The sequence below is a fragment of the Lepidochelys kempii genome, chromosome 3, assembly GCF_965140285.1.
Source record: "Lepidochelys kempii isolate rLepKem1 chromosome 3, rLepKem1.hap1, whole genome shotgun sequence".
Classification (NCBI taxonomy): Eukaryota; Metazoa; Chordata; order Testudines; family Cheloniidae; genus Lepidochelys; species Lepidochelys kempii.
This window is the reverse complement of record NC_136382.1, coordinates 139,728,150-139,738,896: the sequence shown is the minus strand read 5'-3', so window position 1 is coordinate 139,738,896 and position 10,747 is coordinate 139,728,150. Positions and strand designations below refer to the sequence as shown.

Sequence of the window (10,747 nt, the reverse complement as noted above, 5' to 3'; positions counted from 1 at the left end):
ACTCATACTCTGGCAGCTAGCTTAGGCTGCTGCCTGTGCTGCCATGTCTACACTGTTACTTTTAGCGCACTAGCTCTGCTCGAGCTAGCACATGTCTGTCTACCAGGGCTGGGAGGTCGTCTCCCAGCTGTGGTGGTGGTGAAGTCCCTAGACACTTAATCCCACTCTCCCACCCAAAAAAATCACATGACATTGGAAAAGCCTTTTTATAGGCAATGTGTTTTAGTTCTGTGTACATACAATTGCATTACTGATATTCAGCCAAGTCCTGCTCACTTGAGCAATCTCATCAAAGTCAATGGGATTACTTGTAGGATTTGGTACACAGACCGATGTGCATATTACTGACATTTGAGTTTCTTGGTTACTTGTGCTCCTTTTTGATAATGAGAAATAATCTGAACAAGGATGAAGCAATTAATAAAAAGGAAAAGCAAGCCTGCCAGCCATATAAGTAAAAAGGTATTCTTTCCTTTAAACTCCAGAAAATATGCAGGTGCCAGCCACAGTGCCTGTCCAAGAAACCACAGAAGGAGAAGCAGAACACCCCGCTGCCAGGACAATCTCACAACAGGCATTACAAGGGGCAAGAGGCAGAGGTACCAAAGAAAATATTGAGATGTGCACACTTTGTTAAAACTTACAAAAATAGCAGTATGTAGGAAACAACAAAAGACAAGGTCTTTGTAATAGGCTAAGGACACAACTAGAAGAAGGAGCAGCTGTGGCAGGAAAGCTACAAGTCCTAGGGCAAAACTCCATTCACTCTCTGCAGTCAAATACAGCATGTAGAAATAGGGGGAGAAGTTATGACGGATATCCCTCCTGGTCAAATGGTAGAGGTAGGTATGTTCCAAAAACTCCCAACCATAGAGGTAATAAAATGAAAGACTCAAGGCTGCAAATGTAAATCCACTAACTGCCACAAAAAGCAATACATCACGGTTCAGCAGCCTTAAAAAAAGCTGCCAGACAAGAGTAAACTTTGATTTTTTTAAATGGATAGTATCTGCTGTCCCTTTTCCACAGTATCCATCATTCTGCAGATGAAGGACTACTGGCAGAACATAAGTCACTGGGTAAATTTTCATATGCACTGAAAAGCCATAGAGTATAGCAGATTTCACTAGGTTTCCCTTTTCTATGTAATACATGGTGGCAAGCACAAGTACTGCTACAAGAGACTCTGCATTTCCTCTGCTGGACACAGCCATTGGTAGAGGATTGAGAAGCCAGAAAGCACAGTACCCGAAGGCTTTGCTGGAGTCCACTCCTCTGAGCAGCAAGATTTGGTATATGAGGTATGCAGCTGTTATATCACCAGTAATGAAAAGCAGCTTTCCATAAAGAGGAGTAAGGTAGATGTTTGGAGTTAAGATCCAGCCCAGCAGAGGGGTGTACCGGTAGGTCGCTCTTTGGTATGGAGAGCTCCCCTCTGTTACGAATCTGGCGGCATCTGTGAACACGTGGTAGTCGATGTCCGTATATTTTACCAGCATGGTCCTGTCTTGATAGACTCCGTAAAAGACTAGAGCAAGTCTGAGGACGACCGCCGTGCCGATCAGCACATCCCTCCTCAGCAGGGCCGTGGCCACTTGTTCGCTAAGAGTCGGGTGCGCTGGCATGTGTGTGGGGGGGGTGTCAGTCACAGGGCAACTCCAGAGGCCGAAACCGGACCTACCCTCGGCCCAGGCTGCTGCTGCCGAATGCGAAGCTAAGCTCGGCCTTTCCTCCCCGGCTACCTGCGGGCCGCCAATCCGAGCCAGCGCCGCCCCGGGGCCACGGCGAGGGGCGCTGCCAGCGGGAGCGGGCTGAGGCTGGCCAGGGTCGAGCCGGGGCCCCCGCGCCCTAAGAACCCGGGGCGCGCGTTCCAGCCCCGCGGAGCCGCACCGGGTCCCCTCCCCGCCGGGCTGTGAGGGAGGCCGCACGGGGCGGGGTCGGTACCTGGCCCAGCCGGGCAGGGAAGACGCTCCCGAGCTCCACCGGACTCGCCGCGGGAGAAGAGCCCAAACCGCCACTACTTCCGCGTTAGGGGGGGCGGGGCACCAGAAAACCCCGCCCCTCCACCCGCCGCAGGGAAGGCTCGGGCGGCCAGGAAGGGCGCATGCGCATTAGAAAACCTGACGCCGCTGCCTCAGCGCCCTGCCCGAGCCGGGGCGGGGCCCGGCCCATCGTGGGTCCTCTGCTGCGGCAGCGGCAGCGGCTGGTTTGCGTGGAGCCGCGTCTAGGTGTCTGAGGAAATCTCCGCGCCCCCAAGGGACACGGTTCCCAGGGGTGGGAGAGGATCCCCCCAAAACCCCAGCCCTGGGCGCAGCTGCTGCGGTGTCACCCTCACCGGCCGCTACTCTCCCCCGAAGAGTAACACAAGCCTCACACCCTCGCACGGGGGGGGCTGACACAGGCCGGTCTGCGCTGCCCATCCCTCTCTCCTCTCCTGTCACAGGGCTGCCAACACTAATTCAAAAATAAGGAACTGTTTTCTTAGTACCTCCCACTATTATTATTGATTAGCATTATTAATAACAATAAGCAGTACTCACCTACATTCCCCCCCACCCCCCACCCCGGGAGTAATTCTTGCTGCTTTTTGTAGCACTCTGCAACTCCTCGTCTTACTGTACAAAGATGGAAAAATAAGGGACTATTGGGAACCCGTCCTGCACCTCATTTCAGTCCCCCAGGTACCCACATTCTACCTGAGCTCCCTGTCCCCTCCTGGCTGAAATCTAGGAACATCAGAAATTAAGTATGAAAGTTCCTGCTACAGTACAAGATATTTACACTGAGGGAATGGATTCCACAGTATTTTGTTTCCTGTATGAATATTTTGGGGGGTTTCTCCTTCTTTAGGTCTCCATCACATTTAGGCTTTGGCAGGTTGACAGTTACACCAAGGACAGGGCTCTGTGCCATGTTTGGGTTTTTATCCCCTGTATCCCTTTCTCACTGTATCACACAGAAAGGAGCTGCCTGATGGGTGAAACCCTCCTGCCCACCATGTAGGGGTTTTGGGGGGCTGCAACAGGGAGTGTGTGAGATAGGAGCAAAGAGGCAGTTGTTAAAAAGCTAACTTCTCTAATACCTGGAGCTATCTTCTTTTTCTGTCTTTAATAACAAACAACAATTTTAATGGTGGCTGTTCCAATGAGAATAAGCCAGCAAAAACTTAACACAAAAGTTCAGACCACATTAACTGTGTAATATTACAACAGTAAACAAGGGATTTATTAACATCCTTTTTTCTACACAACATTTGTGGCCTCCCTTGGTGGGTTCAAAATGTGCTCACTCAGCCACAAATTGTGGGATTAACATCTGCCATCTGCACCAAAATTTGTAGGTTCAGATCCTTCTCGGTCTACATAATAATTGGCATGGGGCAACAAAAATGTTTTAATATCTTATGCCTTGTTGGGTTCAAGACAGCCACTTATCTACATAATATATCCCCATGTCTATTTGTCAGTTACTGTACATTTCTGTTCCAGGCAGGATGCTACCTATTATGACACTATTCTTGCCATGTCTCTCCCTTCCTCTAGGATTTTGCACAACTCGTCCTTGCCACCTTTTAATGGACCATAGGTTATCATTTCCAGTCCTTTGAGGAAATATCTTATTGTGACAAAGCTGATTCTTTCCTGCCAGAGTAGATTTCAAATAGAGTTTGGGATTTGAAAGTGTGAATATTCAGTTTGATGTGACTAAGATCAATAGTTTAATGGTACTGAATTTTAAAAAAAAGCCTTCACTAATTCACAGTGCTGTGAAGTCTTGCTTTAGTCAGGTTCTGTTTTCCATGCTGAGGCAAAACTCCCATTGATTCAAAGGGAACAAGAACGGTATGACTGTCAGCTTGTCTTCACTCCAGGGAAGTGGCATGTCTGCAGTGCCTGTTGTAAACACAGCCTCTGTAGGAGCAGGATTGTATAATTGTACTATAAGAATAGAGGTACTAATGTATGTCTTGATTTCATTTTATCAGCCACTCCATTTGAATAGCAGAAAGAAATGACCCTTTGGGGCTAGGAGAGATTCTGTTTCTCATGCATTACAAATTAGGCCCTTTTAGTTTTTTGTTTTAAGATTTAGCTAGTAAGAGACAGGATCCTGTATTGTGTCTACGTTAAACAGATTAGAGGAACGTTGAAGGCTTGGGCCCCAATGTGAATTCTTTTGGTTATAAGATGTAGAAAGCTTTAATCTATAATGAAACTTTAATTTACAAAGTCTTTTCCTTGATATAAAATACTGTTGTTTGTATTTTGAAAGGTCTCTGTGAAAGACTGTTTATGTGAATGAGGAATGTATGCATCAGGAAAAGATAAGGTGTGAAGGCCACTGTTATAGCCAGATGGTGAAGGAAGAAGGAGTGAAGAGACTTAACAACATCAGAGAACCGTCAACGTGCATCCATAATGAAGGAAGGGCACATTGAAGACCCTGAGGTGGAGGCTGGCACCCCTAAAGAAAAGACAATTGATTAAATCGAAACCAGGACAGGATGACCCTCTTGGAGGTGTTTTGGAATGTTAACATCAAATGATACACCAATTAAGGAGTAACCGGTCACAAACCGACACAGCAAAATCCATAGACTTCAACAGAGAAAAAAAAAGACTATGAGAACAGGGTGCTTGGCCATGGGACTTTGGGTTCGTCTTGCCACACTCCGGGAGCATTGGATCGCGACCGACAGAGCCCTGCTTTCCTCTGCGACCAATCTGGCTGGCCACTAGATTGACCCAGACTCTGGACTGGTAACTATAAACATCAACTGGCAGGACTATGTGCATGGTGTGCGTGTGTGTGTGTGTGAGATTGAAAAGCATATGCTAACTGTTGTATTCTCAATAAATGCGGCATGCTGCCTTCTCCCCTATAAAGATCCCATGTGCTTCTTATAACACCTATGGCAATGGAAGGGGTTTTTTACATTGCTGCCCGGACTCCACCTCCCTGAGCTGCAATAGCTAGGTCATTGGAAACATATTTCCATCGACCCAACCATATCTACAGCAGGGGTCAGGTTGGCTTAGCTATGGCACTCACAGGTGTGGATTTTTCATACTCCTGAATGATGTAGCTATGTCAATCTAAATGTTTAGATCAGGCCTGTATGAAAAGACAGCCCCTTCCTGGGGCCCTTTTCCTGGGTCAGGCCGTAGATGACCAGAATGCCTGCCTCAATTTCTCCTTTCTTCTGTAGACCACCAGTAACATCATTCAAGCTTTCCAAGCATAGATAGCTGTTTGCAGGGTTAAGTTATTACAGAAAGAGTCCCGCACTTGTAAACCAGAATCCCCCAGCACAGTCCAAAATGTATATTCACTCTTTCAAATCCCAACACTCCAGCACCAAGTACAGCTCCCATGTCTCTCACCATGCCTCCGCTTTCCAACACATCTCAACACACCTCACCCCAGCCAAGATGTTTCTCTCCACCCTGTTTAATCCTCAGGTCTGGTTCTAGCTCTCCCCTACAAAGATCAGCAGGCACACCTTGTCATCATTCTCTGGCCATCTGGTTTCAGCTCTCCAGCTCAGTAAACCAGCAGGCATCTCCGTCTGCTGCTCTCAGGTCTCTCCAGTCATGGCTTTCTAGCCTGGGGAAGTTTGAAGGCACCCCACTCAGCTGCCTACCACTAGCCTGATGTGAATCTACTGCTCACCACTCCTTCCTTAAGGGGCACCTCCTCCCTGAAACTCCCAGCCCAGCTTTGCTAAGATCTCTCTACCTTCAAGTCTCTGCATCCTGAACATTCTCACATTTGGTTCTGATCTCAACTCTAGGCTCTCTTTTCCCTTGGTTTGGGCTGTCTCCCATGTATAACTCACTGGGACACTCCTCATTACACCAAATGACGTCATACCTCAGCTGAAACAGGAGAGCTGGGGCTGATTTCATTTGTGAGTGTTTAACTAGATCCTGAAAAAAGAAAGTGTAGATAATTTCATTCAAAAGGGAAATGAGGTAAATAAAATAGTGAGTCTGCTTCAGCTACTGTTCTGTACTAGTGTGATCAAATGACATTTTCTGAGCTAAAGAAGCCATTGATTTTAGTTATCAATAATTTAACATCCTGAAAGAAAGCTTGACGCTCATCAGAATAATTAAGATTCTTCCTTTGAAGCAGTTTTCTTCAGGAGTGGTACCTGCATGCGAAACCTGATTGATCATGATGTATAATAATTTAGAGCAGGAAGGAGGATAGTCTTATTAAAACCATGAATCTGTTGTTTCTGTAAAACATTGATTTTAGTTATACAAGCTACCAGGAACCACTTTTATAACATGTCAGGAGAGAAAACTAATAGAAACATTAAGACTGAAGTTGGCTGATTTCATTGCATATGAAGGGGACAAATACATTGTAAAGAAGAAGGTGGTTTCAGCCACAGTTGCACATAAAATATAAACTGAATAAAAATATTTATGTATTCCACAGACATTTTCTTTTATCTTTCAGGTCCTTGCTTTGTAAAGTCTCAAAGTCTGTGCCTTTCAGATGAGGTCTTAAAAGCTGAGGTCCTGTCTACTCTGTATGTACATTAAAGATTCCATTGTATTTTGATGATAAGAGGGTAAGAGTTTTTTGCCCTGATCTCCTCATCAAAATTTTCCCTCTTCATATCTTCATGCTGTGTTGGTTGCTACCGTCTCCCTTAGAGGTAGAAGCATTTCAGTGAGGTAGTGTACAAAGACAAAAAAAAAATTGTTTCAAAACCCAGCTATGCTACTGTTGTTATTTAACACTTTACTGTGGTAGCCTCCTGGAGACCAACCAGGTTGGGGCCCTATTGTTCAAGACACAGATATATAGAAAATGAGTTTACAGTCTAAAAGACAAGGAGGATGATAAAATCACAGATTCAGGGATGGAGGAGATGCAGTAACAAAAATGATAGAAAACGTGCCCAATTCTTAGCTAGTCAGGAACGGTAATCACAATTCACCACCTGTCTGGGTGTCATCAGGTTGCTGTTTAGTGTGTGCATTATGGAAGAGTGGAGTTTGAGAAGAGAGTTGGTGGTGGCTTTTCAGATTTTAACAGCTTTCTTCAAACTAAAGCAACCCAAGGGGAAATGTGGTTGGCATCAAGGCCAGAAAGGAGATTATAGTAGTCAGGGGGGCCTGAACAAGAACCTTGGTAGCCGGAACAGACAGAAAAGGTCAAATGTTTGAAATATTATGTAGGGAGAAGCAAAAAGTGGCAGCATTTACAAAACATAATCACTTAAAAGCAAGGAAGTGAATGTTGAAGACCAATATGTGGTCAGTGTAAGGTTTATTATAAACACATTCTTAGCAAGTATTAAACTACTGCATTTTTCATCATACCACAACCTCAATTCTGACCTATGGAATGGTTTTCATGTATGATTTTGTTATGTTACTTTTGGAATCTAAATATTTTCTTTTAAGGGATATTGTTAAGTGGAAAATACTGTCACTTAATATACTTGTCAACTGACAATAGAGTTTAGAGAAAGTAATTACAGTAGTTGTTTCTTGAAAGTAATATTGTATATGTAGTTTAATAGGAAAAGGTTTATGGTAGGCTGGACTTGCATTTCAGGCTGTCCTCCTCTACTCTAACTTTCCATATACATTTGAATTAAATTCAAGATCTTGGTTCTTATCTTCAGCGTGCTGCATGGCTTAGGCCTAGGATATTTTAAAAATTGCCAAAATCTCCAGGATGAAGACGATGGCCAATAACTACATTCCTCTGGCACAATGGAACTCTCTACAGTAAGGGTAATACTCGACTGTGCAGGAGACAGAATTGTCTTGGGGGCCAGTCCACGATTGTAGAATGAACTGCCCCAGAAGCTAAGGACCATCAAAACCCACCGCCTTCTGCTCCAAGTGCAAGGTGCCTTTCTTTGGCATTGAATTCTCTAACATAAACACAGATCAATATATATATTTTAAACCAACAAAACACACCAAACATAAAAAAATACAAAAACCAAACCAACCAACTAACGAAAGAACCCCTAAAATCCTACCAGAATAGGACACTCCACTCTACACATGTCTGCCACTGGGGAGCGGATGAGAAAATAAACATGTGACAGATGTGTAGTCACATGGCATAATACATTATTGGAAGGCACTCAGAAACTACAGCAACAGTCAGCTTTGGCTCTTTTTGGAATAGTGCTTTTATTTTTATGGTTTGCTAAAATGTTTTAAAAATTATTGTAAGAAAGCAATGGTGTCATTCCCTGTTTTCACCTTTGTGTGCAGACCTGATCAATGAAGTAGAAAATCTAATCATTTGATTTCTGTATTGCTGTGCCATCCAACAAACCTTAAATGTGACTGTCTTGTCTCATGAATAAAGATCTTAACACTTGTTCTAAGTATCTCCAAGTTGTGGTATCATACTTGTTTTTCATAGCCAGCTCCATCACAATCAGAGAGCATTTGTAATACAGTTATTTTCTGGTGGTGGTTGACAGGTTGGAGGCCTGTTCCCCCACCTCCCCCATTTTTATTAGTGACATACTGATTTGTCCACTCCCTATCTTATGTTTTTGTGGAGTGCACAGAAAGCATGTAGACAAGAGTAGGGGTTAGTTCTCTTTTGAAGGCTTCTTTAGCTTTCCTTGATTCCACCAAAGGCATACAGGCACTAACATTCTGCTCTTGCTGAGGAAGTAGTTAGAATGACACCTCCCTTTTGCAGAACTAAGGGTAGGGTTTCACAAGCCTGTTCAGTAGTGGGTAACCAGGGCCTCCCCCAATCACAGTGGTGTGAGTAGGGTGACAAGATAGCAAGTGTAAAAAATCGGGACGGGGGTGTGGGATAGGTGCCTATATAAGAAAAAGCCCCCAAAATTCGGACTGTCCCTATAAAATCAGGACATCTGGTCACCCTAGGTGTGATACATCCTATTAACAGTTTTCAAGTACATAAAAGGTTGTTACAAGGAGGAGGGAGAAAAATTGTTTATGTTAACCTTGAGGATAGGAAAAGAAATAATGGGCTTAAATTGCAGCAAGGGCAGTTTCAGTTGGACATTAGGAAAATCTTCCTCACTGTCAGGGTAGTTAAGCACTGAAACAAATTGCCTAACCTGTTCTCAGAAACATCCAGTGACAGAGATTCTACAACCTCCATGGGCAAACACCTGTCAGGAATGGTCTAGTTATTACATAGTCCTGCCTTGAGTGAAGAGAACTGGACTGGATGACCTACTGAGGTCCCTTCCAGTCCTACACTTCTATGATTTTATGAATATCTATGGACAGAGAGAGCAGGGTCCACTCCTCTTCTCCCTTCCATCAACTTGCCAGAGTTCTTTGAAATTCAGGCTAAGTTAGGACAACACTCAGGTACCACCTCTGCTGACTCACTAGGGTGTGATGGCCCATTATATTTCAATATGCGGATCCATTTGTGGGATTATGGAGTTAGTCAAGTTTTTCATGGAGGGACTTTGCTCCATACTTTTTATGGCTATGGTATTTCCCTTAGCAATACTTTATGTCAGATCTTATCAAGTTCTTTTTGAAATCCAAGCAAATTATCTTCACTGGGGCATTTATCTACATTTCCCTGAAAATGGAAATTCTTCAAGAATTCTGAAAGGCTGTTGAGGCTTCATTTTCTGCTACAAAAACTGTATTGGGTTGGCTAATTGAAGCATAAGCATCTCTTTTTAAGAGAGAATGTCATTTTATGATAGACCTGGGGGTGGCCCCTGAGATGTATATGTGCTCACTCATCCTGCTGAGTATTTCACCAGCTCAGTCAATTGATGGTTCCTTCAAGGCCAGTCTGCAGGAGTACACAAAAACCAGCTTAAAACACTGTTTTCTGTAAAACTGAAGTTACAGGCCCCGAAAACAAGGATAGCCCTTATTTTATGCAACATATGGTTACCATATTTATTAATAAAACTGAGCTCATTCACACTAGTGTTGCGGACTGTATGCAGGATGGACAAGACTGAGTTGAAAGTATTTCTGTTTGTTTGGTTTTGGTGTGTGAGTGGGAAGAGGCAGGGAAGGTTGGTGGCAAAATGTTTCACGCACCTGGCAATGTATTAAGGCTGGCCCTGATTACTGTCTCTGAGTAAAGGAGGTAGTAAATGGCTTCCGTGATCAGAACAAATCAGAGGCCAGAAGTGCAGTACAATCAGTACATTTGTGGGAGCTGTTTACTTTGAGATAATATTTACTTACACTCTATTGCACACTCTGCTTTTGCACAACAAAAGAGCTTCTGCTGAGATGGCTCTGAAGGGTTCTTTATTTTGTAAAGGTAAATATTTTGTTAAGGTTGAAAAATATGGACAAGTGTCTTAGAGACAAATATGAGCAGCAATATGACACAAAATGTTGATTGGCTGTGGGAATGGCAATTTTCAACAAAATGCATTATTCCTTTTTTTAAAAAAAAACACTCAGGGCAAGTAATAACATAACAGAATTACTGGTGATGATACCAGTGTGACTGCATAAAGGTCCAACGAATAACTAATGGAGTGAATTCAAGTATCACTTGTTTTATGTTAATATATGGGTCTAAAAAACTGAAGGAAAATTATGTTGTAATTTTAGACTTTTGGTGGCAATAAATTACTCATTTCTTTTACTCTGTTTGTTAAATTTAAAATGCACTACAAAAAGATAAGAGATTAGACCTTCATAAAATACAATATCAACATTTTAGTTCTAGCTAAAAAACCAAAACCCGAAAAATGTGTACTTGAAATTAAGCTTGCAGG

General features: G+C 43.5%; 1 protein-coding gene across 1 annotated transcript; it reads right to left on the bottom strand.

The window, feature by feature from the left end:
- Positions 1-200: 200 nt before the first annotated feature.
- Positions 201-2,002, bottom strand: PIGM (phosphatidylinositol glycan anchor biosynthesis class M). The gene has a single exon (XM_073338236.2). The coding sequence runs from the start codon at positions 1,623-1,625 to the stop codon at positions 342-344; it is 1,284 nt and encodes a 427-aa protein (XP_073194337.1). The 5' UTR covers positions 1,626-2,002; the 3' UTR covers positions 201-341.
- Between the last annotated feature and the right edge of the window lie 8,745 nt (positions 2,003-10,747).

Excerpts from the sequence above, each read along its gene's own strand:
- PIGM (XM_073338236.2), bottom strand. The coding sequence starts at position 1,625 with ATGCCAGCGCACCCGACTCTTAGCGAACAAGTGGCCACGGCCCTGCTG.